Genomic DNA, 13,104 nt, shown 5'->3' with positions numbered 1-13,104 from the left:
ATTTCTGAGAGAAATTAACTGGACTGTTTATAAGTAATACTTTTTTTAAATAGCGCACAGTTAATGTCCAATTTCGAAAAAGTTTGTGCCAATCAAATTCCCCAAAAAAAAAACATAAAGGAAGAAAACTCGCATCGCTTAAAAATGTTAAATCTTCTTACCTGATGAAGCCTCCTTGGAAGACGCAAAAAGACAAGACATACAAAATCCGAATGACTTGTGGGAGCATCCTCTAACTCAGAATCTCTCCCTGTCCCCGCTGAATAACTTGGAAAAATAAGAAATTTTAAAAAATAAAATAAAAATCAGCAAATCCACAGAGCCACCTGTGAGACCCGTCTAAAGGAAGAAGGCATCGTCTCTCAGCTGGATCCAGACTCGTCTTTGGGGAAACTTCTCCCCCTTCCAACCAGACCAGGGGGTCTTCCACGCATCCACGCAGCGGGAGCTCTGCTTCTGGCGGCTGAACGGGAGCTGGTCAGTCTGTTAGAGTGTTGCTGCTGATGTTAAAGGGGAGTGTCGTCTCGCCACTGTCTGTATGAATGTGTTTTAACATTGCTTGGTTTCCCTTGTCTCCGTATTTCCCTCCCTCGCTCCAAAAAAATTAAAAGTGGAGAAGATTTAAAGGAACAGACCCGTATTCCTCCTTCCGCCCCCCTGTTTTTATGAAGCCTGGTTCGTTTTTAATTACGGTTAAGGAATAGTTGGGGTGAGATTATTTGCTGTACTTGATTTGAATCTTAGATAATAAAAAAAACCTAAAAATATATTGATGGAAGTAGTGGTTGGAGATTATGTTAAAATTTGTGTTTGTGAATCAAGACTTGCTTTAACTGCTTAATGACTTTTGAAGGATATCCTGTTAAAAAATAATCTACACTCACTGGCCACTTTATTAGGTACAAGCCCATCCATCAGCTTTCTGGTGATTCTGCATTGATAAGTGTGTAGACAATGGTGGATGTAATTGTTTTGAGAAGATGGTTGCCCACTTTTGTCTTGGCTATAGCCTTTTGGTCTGGCTAATCTGAATTTATACAAACATGCAGATGCAAAGGCAGTTAACTGTTTGTTACCTTTTAAATGAATCTCACTGTAAAACATTTACTGATTCTTTTTTTTTTTTTTTGTCGAATTTTGTTTCAGCCTTCAGTTGAAATGAAAAAGCAACCTTAAAATTACACCCATTTCTACCAAAGCTGCTGTTGAAATCACCTCATTTTTGTCAGGGCTTTCTGACCTCTCAATCTGGTAAGATGAGAGTTAAAATTATACATGTGAATCATTTTCCAGCCTGACGACCGACCCAGTCAGAGGACATTTGTACCAACAAATGTCAGATTTATAGTGGACATTTTTGTGTTTCATATATGTACTGGATGTTGCAAACATTTAACTCTTAAACGGCAGGAATGGTAGAAACAGTCAGGCATCAAATAAAAAAAATATAATAAACAGTATTATTGAAGTCCAAAGCTTCATACAAATGCTGCAATTTTCAAAGTTCATTGAAAGCAACAAAAAGTCACCTAGTAAATTAACAAATAGACTTCTATGACCTCAGTTAGGTTTTCAAAAACCAATCATCTATGCTCCAGATATGAAATATGGTATCTGGAGTCAGAAAGTATGTTGCTTACAGCAGGCTGCTGTCACCCACAAGGTTTTCATGAAGGACAGCAGCGCTGACAATGTGGAAATGACTATTAAACCCCATTCAAACTTGTCTTCCTTTTCATTACTCTGAGGGTGCCCAAGCGTTTCTGCTTCATGTCTCCAGTCACCATTCTGTAGAGTTGCAAGTGCAATCATATTTTATCTTGTAATATTTAGGTTTCAGCTTGCACATGTCTGAACTGCATGTACTCATACCAGCTGTTTAAAGAAACTACTTTTAGTGACAACTAGAAAATAGCCTAAACAGAGCTTTGATTTTATTTATGTAGCACTTTCCCAGCAATAATACATTTTAAAATGCTTAACAAGTAAAAACAAAATAGACATAACAGTTCAACAACAGCACAACTTGTAAAATGAGACATAAAATAGTAAAATAATGCACTCTGATCCCAAGGTTTTAAGATGCTGAACACAAACTGAAGCAGTGTGTGATAAGCCAAGTAAAATATGACTAAAAGCCATGTCAGTGATCTAATTTGTCTTTTGTCACCACTATGTATGGAGGTAAAGAGGGATGGAGGGTCTACGTAGTTCTTACCTTCGAAGACAAACAAGACAATTTGTTAATTTATCGGAACAGTACACTGTAGCACATGCTTTGCAGCATTGAGTTTGTACTTACAAGCTGTAGGTTTACATTTTTCTCACCTCATCACCCACAGCCACATAACTTTTTCCGTTATTTTCTCAAGCAAGGAGCACTCAAGTTGCTTCAGGTCACTGTGATTACAGTGAACGCTCAGATTGTCCCGGAGCTGATCAGCTGAGTCAACCAAGAGCTTTTTCTGCTTCTTCAAACAACAGTTCCTCCTTTTTTTTTTTAGTCTCCGTCTCACACATACAGTATATTTTTCTGTCTATAAAAATCTACTGAAAAAATCACTCAGTTTTACAATTTTTGGTTGATTGTTTATGAAGAGAAGTGTGATTCAGAGCAGCTAAATAGTAAACAGATGTCAGAGTTGCACATTTGCACTTCTATGTAACTCCTCCATGGAAATTCTTTCTAGACCTTTGAAACTGGGACTGCCGTCTGTGGCAAGTGGTCTGCTGCCTAACTCCAGGGAACTGACATTGAGATGGTGAACTAGTATAATATAAATACCTGAGTATCCATCTGAACAATAAACTGGAGTGGAGTCTAGCAGTGATGCTCTTTACTGCGGGGTTAAGAAGAAACGCTACCTGTTAAGGCTGAGAGCTTTTGGAGTGCATCTCATGCATTCTTGTTCATTATATTTACCTCATTTTGAAGTTGCTAATTAAAACTATTCATGGATTTTATGTAATTACAGTCATTAGAAAAACAAGTTTTGATACATTTACTGCTTCCACAGGATTTTAGATGGAAATTAGCTGCCAGGATGAAGTAATCAATTCTGCCTCATTATTTCATCTTTAGCAAATTGCTGCACTCCAAAAACACAAAATAAATGTATGCATTTCATAGCATTTTCGTCTATGTTCAAGGGCAAGTGTCTTAGTACACTTGAAATAAGACAAAACTATCTTTTAAGTAAATTTTCAGAAATATATAGGAGCTTGACTTAGGTCAATAATTTCTTAACATTGATCTTTCTTTTTATATAAAGAAGAACTAGTTCCACTGGAACAGTTTTCAACTTATAAAATGGAAATAATGTCTTGTTAAAAGTGAAACATTCTGCCAGTAAAACAGTAACTCTTTTAAAAACCAATATTAAGGAATTATTGACTTAAAACAAGCTCCTATATGTTGCTGAAAAGTTAGTTGTTGGCTAGTTTTGTCTTATTTCAAGATGCCACAGAAACTAGACAAAAAAAATACTTGGTAAGATTTTGTGTTTTTGCAGAGTTAAAAGCTGTACTTCTGGCATTTTGCTTTGCTTAAACATAGAAGGATGTGTGCCACAATGACAAAAAGAAAAGACTTCAGCAGTTAGAGAAGCAGTTGCCAAAAAGGCCATAAAACATTTATTTTAACTGATACTGAGAATGAACAGGTATTGCTAGTTTGTCAGGGCTGCAAGGAAAAAGATAATTCTTCAACCTTTATTTAACCTGGATAAAACTCGTTGAAATCAAAGATGTCTTTTACCAGAGTGTTCTGACACGCTTGTACAAACATAACAAAGTTGCATCAAAATGAACCACAATACCTGTGGAACAATATCCATTAGACCTATGAGACCAAAGTGAAGCTTATCAGCACCTTTTACCACCAATAACACGACTGAGGTAATTTGTTTTTCAACCACAGCACCAGAACACATTACAGTAACAGATTTTCTCAGGATCTCCTCTGTCTACCAAAGTGTGGCTCAAACTGAGTCATCAACAGGACAATGGATGCCAAGCACAGCAACAAATATGCCACAGGATGGCTGAAAAAGAAAAGAATCAAGGTTTCAGTTGCAGGTAGGACAATGATGAAACCCTGAGAAAGTTGAGCATAAATGAGAAGAGGAACTTTGAAAGACTGCGGGCCAAAACCTGGCTCAGCTGTGACAAAAACACTTATATGTCTGCTTGAACAAATGCAAACAGTATGATACATTATTCATTAATGGCTGCATACCATTTGTGACTTTTAAATGACATTTAATACAATTCTAAGATGCTTAGGTGACATTGCTTAAATTCAAGGAGAGAAAAAACTATTACAAAATTAATATTCTATGAATCTTTTTTTTATATCAAGCTGCCAATATTTCCAGCCATTGTTTGCAAACAAGCACAACAATGTAGGCTGTACCTCCAAGGGTTTTTATACCTTTAGCCCCTGAAAAATGGCTGCTTAGCCCAGCACAAAATCTCTAATTCTCTCCCTTAGGGACAGACCTGTGGTTAGAGTACACAGTTTTTGGCCCTAACCTCGTCTTTATCCCCAGCTGCACAGTAAAGACACATCCTGCACAGCTGTTGGTTTAGAGGGAATACAAAAAGATATGTGCAGTGGTCCATGCTGTCAATAGCCTAAAGAGGTGATTATACTAAAAATGGTTCTGAGCAACTTACTTAGAGACGAGAGTTTTGTTGCTGCTGTCTGAATTTGAAATCTTTTCCTCTTTGTTCCCAACAGTCATGTCCTATTTATTTGTGAAATTCGGTTCACAGCAGTTTGTGTAAAGATGAATTAATTTTGTTTTTATATTCACAAGGTCAAGGTTTCTGTCTTCTGGGTAAAGGGGTTCATGTAAAGTAAAGAACAATACTCAGTTTTTACCCAGTAGTTGAACATGTGCAGTTGACACACACAAGATGGGCTTGAATATCAGTCTATTTTTTTAATATATATATATACAAAATGTTCTCATTTTGAAATTTGAAGATGTTTCCGTCATCACTTAACTCTCAAATAAAAATGGTTAAAATGCATTTTTACAAGACCCTGATTTATATAACATTCATGTGAATGCATTTAAGCATCTTAGAAATTTTAAATAACTCGTGATATCATTAGAAGGATGTTCTTATTCAGCGATGACACAGGAGTATCATTGTAGGAAGGATAAATGAATAAATTGAGGTATTTTTGTTTTGGATTTCTCAGGTTTCAGAATGAACCTTTTCAAGAACTATCCACCATTAAATGAGGAGCGTGCCTGGTAATATCTTACCCCTTCTCATACATAAATATCTCCCTAAACCCATTTAAACCTAATCCTTTTGGCCTTCACTGTTTACTTAAGCAGACATTTTGCTCTAAAAACTTGATCTCAAACTTTGTTTAAGGGCAAAGTGTTATTTGAGTCATATTTCTTAAATGCAAATGCAGGACAAAAAAATATCCTTTTCTCCCAGTATGTACAGATTTAAAAAGTGGAGGAAAAATCCTGCCAGACTGCCTGTACGAGTGAAGCGTTCATTTGGTTCAAACTACCACCAAGAACCAGACAGTCAAACCAGAAGAAAGAGAGCTGATTGACTATGACAGACAGAGACGACAGACACGGCCACCACAGTGTAAATGACAGGGCAATACTGAGTCAGTGAGAATCAGTCAGGCAAATTATTGGAAGATTATGATGTCAAACCAAGTTTGACACAATATGGATTCCTCATTTTATTCATAGAAGTTTTAGTCAAAGGTTCTTCTATGAATCCCAATCACATATTTCTTTTCAGCCATGTGTTTAAACGTAGTCTACCTTAACAGACAGTTTAAATTTAAATAATATGCCTTTTTGATGTCTCATATAAGAAGAATAATGGTGACCTATTATGCTTCCTTTAAAAGGTTAGGATAGGTCTATTGGCTATACAAAACATGTTCTGCCCATTTTTTGCAGAAAATCATTTTTATATAATGAGATTTATGTCTGGTCAGTTCTGCAATTTTAAATAAGAGTTTTTAGGGCCTCTAGTCACTTTAAATCCAAATAAGCTCCTGCTGACCACACAGCCCTCCCCAACTTAATGTTTACACTCGCATGTGAAAATAGCTGCAAACAAATTATCATACAAACTTACATCTTTGAAAAGCAGAAGTGGAACCTCCTGCAAAACCAACAAGAATGAAGCAAGTGGTTTCTGAATGGCAAGTCAACAACAAAACACTTGTCTTTTCCAGCAGCCATTGTACAGACATACAGCAGTAAAACCAGCTGAAATGTGCTGGAATTCTGCTTGGGCTGCTGGGTGGTTATTGGAAGCAGTTGAGATCCAAATGGATGTATAAAAACCTGCAAAATGTAAATTTTGCATAATAGGTCCCCTTTAAGATTTACCCTTGCCAAACCGTCTGCTTTCCACTCTCCTACTTGAGCCTTCAGCTGTCAATGTCTATTGACAGCAGCAGCGATATTATAGCACAGAAACCCTGTTCTAGGGCCACAAAGCCTACAAATCTAAAAAGTTTGAAGCATATAAAAACCATCATCAGCCTTACGTTTTTGCAAGGAACAGAAATGTGCTGCCATATTTGGATGAGTGTGTTGCCTAGCATCTCACCATCTGGAAATCTTACAGCAATCACAGGACAGAATGTACTTTTGGATTAAAAAAAAAAAAGCAAAAAAAAAAAAAAAAAACAACCTTTAAACTATTGTGCTAAATTGATGTGCAGTTAATTATTGGCAACCCACAATTTGATACAAAAAACTTATTAATTAATGCTTTTTGCTCTTTTTACTGGGCTGATCATGAAATTTTGGATTTTAGGGAAGAAGCAACCAAAGGTTGAGAGAAGAGAACACAGCATAGATTACGCAGACAGTCAACAACATAAAGTTTATATTTGACACCTAACAAAGGGCCCAAATGTCCTGATTTTGGTAATCCAAGGCATGAAGCTAAACAGAGGCTGGATAAAGCCTGGGCGGCATCTGGTATGTGAGGAAAAGGTGAGATTGTGATGTGAATCTGATGGATGTCCTGCCAACTTGATTGAAAAGATTATACATCACCTGTCTGTGCCGTTCGTTTTTCAGGCCATCTAAAGCCACTTATTCTAACGCTGAAGCACCTTGATTCAAGCAGACACTGATACTGTAGTTTTACACTCAGTAGTGGAGTAAAGATAAGAGCTTCAGCCCTGAGCAGACTCGCCGCTGTCGACTCAGACACAGCTGTGCTCTTATTTCCACAATGAAGAGTCTGTCTTAGCCTCAGATAACACAACCACACATGAGGCAGAGCTGAATTACACTACTGGACACCATGTACTTTCTTTAAAATGGCAACTTCTGTTAACCTCATCTCGCATTTTCTTTTGGAAAGAGTAATGCGACCTGAAAATGGGTCTGTGTTGAGTCTATTCTAAAAAGAATAAATGGTTTCAAAATATCCTTGATTACATATTATTCAAAACAATATAATTTTGTAAATGTAATTTTTCTTTATACCAAAATGGACCCTTACTTTTAGTGTTTGATAATTCCACAATATCCAACTTTGTTTAATTTTTAAAGCAATAACTGATATAAGCTGTCATATTTTGTGATATTTTGTGAGCATTTAACTGCAAGAACTGGGAAATAAATACAAGACATTTGTAGATATTTGGTTTCTCATTGTAAAATCTGTTAGATACAAAATTAAAAACTTTCTTTTAATAGTGAGATATAAAACTAACTAAAACGAGGTTTCTCATTGAAACGGGAGATAAAACCCATAAAAATTAGAAACTTTATTGATATACCAACATATAAAACCCATTAAAGCAAGAAACTTTTTCCCACTGAAATGAGAAATTCTCACTATAACAAGATGTGAAACCTGATGAAACTTTCTCCTTATGAAATATAAAATGAGAAATTCCTCGTAACAAGATATAATACTTATTAAAAAGAAAAACTTCAGCATAAGATTAGATTAACACCCAATTTATAGGGTGATAAAACTTGAACCGATTTGCTCTGTTAATAACAGATTCTTTTAAACTTGGTTTTGATTTGTAAATTTGTTTCCAAAAGAAGAAAGGGCTCATCCAGAGTACCATTAATCTTGCCACCGCCACGATTGACAGCTACTACACTGTTCTTAGGTTTGAAAGCAAACAAATGTTTGTGTTATAATTGCCAAATAATTCAATCCATCTATTACATATCTCAGCAGATATGCCCTCTGAGCACAGCAACAGTGCTTTCCTGCATTTTCCTTTTCAAACATTGTTGTGAATATTGGTAAGTTCAGTGACAAGTGTCAAGCAAATTCTTTTTTGTGGCAAAAAACAGAAACTGCCAGCTGCACTCAGTCATGATTACTACAGATAAGTTGATACACATTTACTTTGTCAAGTTCAAAGACATTATTGTATCAACAGTAGAGTTATTAAAAGATTTAGGTGGATTTTTGTTTCTATCAATCATTGAATTTGTTTGTTGATTGTTCCACCCTGGAAAATATTATGAGACTAATTCAAATGATGAGTGTTTGTAGACATCTGACAAAAGCTGTAGGTTTCCTCCGAATTTACAAAAGCAAAGTATTGAGTCTTTCAGCTGATACTCGCACTTCTGTTTATTATTGTTATACAAACTCAGAAACTCATCCTGAATCTCCAGAGATCAATTGCACTGATTTGTTTACTGACTAGATTAGAATCAGTACGCTTTCAGTTGTGTCACAGCTACATCGCGCTGGGTTTTAATTGCTGTATCCTCATGATATAAGCCAAAGTATCAAAGAATTATAATGATGAAATGTAACTCTGACTGTGCTGATTTGAATGTGCAGCTGCATGGCATCTTTATGTCTCAGGAGCATGCGGCGCCCATAAATAAGGTGCTTCTATATTGTATTTGTTTCCTATAACTCACGCAGTGGAAAACTGTTTTTAATTGGCCAAGAATTATGCTTGCATCTCATGTTTTTGTTTAATAAAAGCGATGTTTGAGGAGAGCAGCATTTCTGTGACTCATTGCAGATTGAGAGGAATTTGAAGGAGCGTTCAACCGCTGTCCTATTTTCCACATAGCGCCTGGGACATGCAGTGGTAGAAACGGTGAGAGATGCCCCGTGGCCTCTTTTATGTTGCTGTTGTGAGTTCTGTGGTGGGAATGAAAGGAATACTGAGCAATGTGGTAAAGCATAAAATTTTAATTAGCTAACAGAAACAGCAGGGGATCTTCTGGACTTACATTCATTTTCTGCAAACATCTTGAAGATTTGTGTTTTAAAGCTGCTTACTTGATTTGTGTATAATTAATGGTAGATGCACTAAATATATATTTAGTCTCTGAATTGTAATTACGACTGTGGTCTTACAAAAGTTTTCCCACTAGTTTGTAAAATCTGTCTTCAGAAACAAGTTTTAGACACAAGAATGTTGTAATTGTAGTGCAAGTTGTTCATGTTTTTTATATATACCTTTAACAATCCATTCAGTATTTGTCATCAAATATTTAGAGGGGATTTTTTGTACATTTTTAAGCCTTAATTGTATTTACAATCATTGAAATAATAGTTTTAATGAAGGTAAAATTTTATTTTTTTTCCTTAATCCAACACAAAACTACAGATAATACACAAATTTGAGTCTACAAACTACTACACAAAAAGAAAAGTAGAAAACTGAATATTTAAATATTGTAATCTAACTAAATAAAGATTCAAAATGTATCAAGTGGTTAATTAGTCTCTTAGGAGTCTAAGAAAACAGTCTGCAGCCTAGCTTTGACTAAGAATGCCTTCTCTAATTCCAGGAGGGATTAGAAGGACAAATTCAAGGAGTGCCAGTACCAGAACCGCCACTAAAGAAGGAATGAGTACTTTAGCAGACTGACATGAGGCGGCTATCTTTCACAGAGAATTAACTTGGACTTTAGCTGTAAGGTAAGACTGGCAGCTGTCAATTCTGACTCAGGCCATTGGAGGCAGTTCTTCAGTTTGGATTAAGAACCAGCTATAATATGAAGGAAAACACTATTTAAAAGATGTTATGAGTTGATAATGAGCACACATCCAACATGCTGAAGAGAAATTAAAAATAACCTCACTGGAACTTTACATTACAAATAAACAAAGTCAGAAGCTTATCGTGCAATAAACACATTTATCGCAAACAAATCTGGGTAGTGAGAAGTCCAACTGGTTAAGTCTTAAAGCCTGTTTCCATTATGGGTTCCATCCATCCATCCATTTTCTAACACCCTTGTTCCTAGTGGGGTCGGGAGGGGTGCTGGTGCCTATCTCCAGCTAACGTTCCGGGCGAGTGACAGACTGTCACCCTGGACAGGTCGCCAGTCTGTCGCAACATAGAAACAGACAGGACAAACAACCATGCACACACACACTCACCTAGGGAGAATTCGTTTTTGGACTGTGGGAGGAAGCCAGAGTACCCGAAGAGAACCCACGCATGCACAGGGAAAACATGCAAACTCCATACAGAAATACACCAGGCCGGGAATCGAACCCAGGACCTTCTTGCTGCAAGGCAACAGTGCTACCACCTGCGCCACTGCGCAGCCCAATTATGGGCTCCTGAATATTGGTATTTTTATTCTCCAAAATGTAACTTCCTCATTCCTTTTCAGCTACCTTGACTGTTTTTGTTTGTTTCCACAGATTACTCCGCCTGACTTCCTCTGACTGAGCGACTCCTCTTTCTGCAGGAGAGCTGCTTCAATCTGGGGACACACATCTCCCCTTAAAGTCTAGATTGTAGACTTTAGACCAAAGCCTTAACATCCGATCGTTTCTTAGCATGTATAGTTTGCAATGGTTTATTTAAATACCACTCCAAACTGTGTGCCACTATAGTAGGGTACTATATTTTTTGTTAAAATACTTTTGACTCAGAATAAGTGTGCAACAATACATCGCTCTTTAATTATTAAGGCCTGTGAGATGCTTCCCATAGAGACAGTAACCACATACATACATGAACCTTCTGCTGCTGCAGCATGTCTTCTCCATTCAACCTTCAAATCAGTGAATCATCATCATAAATGCTAGAAAATATCTGACCTTTACCAATTAAAAGCTTTTATAAAAGACTTTTAACATTTAAAGTTATAACTAATTATGTAACTATTATTAACAATAATAAGGTCATTGATATTTGAAGGACTTTAAATTATGTTGACAAGTTTTCCTTTGAGCACAAACTTGTTGAGATCATAAACCTATTCATATGTTGGAGATTCTGGGAGGCTACCTGCAGAGTACACGTATTTCTCTTGGCTAGGAGGGGCATTAGGCGTGTGTGTGTCTGTATTAATAAGGGGAATAATCTGGCATGGTCTGATTGAGAGGCAGCCTCAGATGGGAAGTGGGCTGTGGTGTTTGGGGATGAATAATGGTTCTCTTTGGACATGGAAACCTGCACCGATGCTGCAGTAAGCACCACCAGACCAAATGCACCTGAAATTGGTTTAGCTCCATCCTCTCTCTTCAGACTGATGAGCAAAGTAAATGTATTAAATCTGGCTCATTGCTTTCTTTTCCAGGCACCAGAGCACAATGAAACAAAAGGGATGTTTGAAATTAGCATGTCTATTTATTTGTTAATTATTTATTGTAATTAATTAATTGTGAGTGCATGCTTTCTAAAACCAATTTCATAATTGAGCGCTGATTTTTTTTGTAATACATTTTAGGATGAAACCCATTCAGGTTGAAAATAGAATAAGTTAGGATGCAGTTGACTGAAGGCTTGCTGGTCAGTAACTGTGGATCAGAATCAGATGATTTATTTTCCCCTCAATTCTTACTGGTGCAGCTCCAGCTCTGGAGAGAAAAATAAGAGATCGCAGCACTTTTCTCAGAAATCAGGTGCTCTACGGGTATGTCAGCCATTTTATTCCAGTTTCTGTTGAATTGCAACACAACTAAGTGATCATCTGAACCAAACCTTATTTACTGAGGAAAAGCATTAAAACACAGCTTTTGTACCAGGTCCAGCATGATGGCAATGCAGGGCTAGCTAGTATAACCTGGAAAGGAAAAGGAAACAGAATTATTTCAACTCAAGAGTTGAAAACTTTTCCACAAGAATAAAAAGGGTTTAAAAGAGAACTGAAAAGTGCTTTTAAATTTTTTAAAAGAGCAATTTTTAATACTGAATGACGCGACCACAATCAGACTGTGGAGACAGATTCTTTTATAATTGCATACTTATTATTTTCATGCATGGTTTACGGGTTTGGCTTCTGCCGTGCAGAATTATTATGCATGTCTCATGTCAATGACGTAAAAGTCAGATGAAATGTGACATGATCATTCAAACTGCACACACTGAAAAAACGAGAAGAAAATCCTGCTTCCTTTTGCTTTGACAATGTTTCTTCGTTCTGGGGATTGTACTTTCCCCGCAGCAGGACAATGCTTGATTCCGAACACCCAGGTCAGTCAAGTTGTGGCTGAAACATCATCAGATCAATACCCCGACATGGGCAGGCCGATCATCAGATCTGATCCCACTGAAAACATCTGGAGTGTGAAAAGATGGAAGATTGTTGCCATCAAACATAGCAGAAGCTCCAAGTTTCTTTACTGAGGGAGAGCATGCCAAGACGCATAAGCTGTCATTAAAAGTTTAGGGTTACTCCAAAGAAAGAAAAAAAGTTCCTGCTAGAGCTGCAGGAGATTTGCAGACAGTGTAGAACCTTCAGGGTTCAACAAGAGATTTGTCAGACATACATTCTGATGCAATCAGGAGCAAGTGCATTTTATCTTTTTTATTTATTTTCTATGGTTTATGCAGTGGAAAAGTTTGACGTTGTCTCACCTGCATACTGTAGAGATTTAGTTTTCTAAAAAAGATTGTCCAGTCATTGTGGTGTCTGCCTACATCTACTTCTTTGCTGCTAAATAGTTTCGTAAACGAGGTCACTACTTCCAATTGTGTTCACAGACAGAGAGGAAACAAAGGATAGTGAATCAGAAGAGAGTGATTTGTGATGCAGCACCAAGAATTTGCTTACGCTTGGTGTTATGGGAGCCACCAGACCCTCATTGAAGGTTGCTGAAATACTGAAAGTATGATTTATATGTATG

At 36.9% G+C, this 13,104-nt stretch overlaps 1 protein-coding gene across 1 annotated transcript in view; it reads right to left on the bottom strand.

Annotated features, from left to right (window-relative positions):
• Positions 1-535, bottom strand: part of LOC102230847 (glycine receptor subunit alpha-4-like) — a 66,276-nt gene extending 65,741 nt beyond the window's left edge. The window contains exon 1 of the mRNA XM_023329108.1: positions 162-535. Within this exon, the coding sequence (XP_023184876.1) occupies positions 162-229 (68 nt within the window). The 5' untranslated portion in view covers positions 230-535. The remainder of the gene's footprint in view (positions 1-161) is intronic.
• Positions 536-13,104: the final 12,569 nt, after the last annotated feature.

This window comes from Xiphophorus maculatus, chromosome 23 (assembly GCF_002775205.1).
Source record: "Xiphophorus maculatus strain JP 163 A chromosome 23, X_maculatus-5.0-male, whole genome shotgun sequence".
Taxonomy (NCBI): domain Eukaryota; kingdom Metazoa; phylum Chordata; class Actinopteri; order Cyprinodontiformes; family Poeciliidae; genus Xiphophorus; species Xiphophorus maculatus.
Note: the sequence above shows the minus strand (reverse complement) of the source record. Positions and strands in the feature narration are given on the sequence as shown.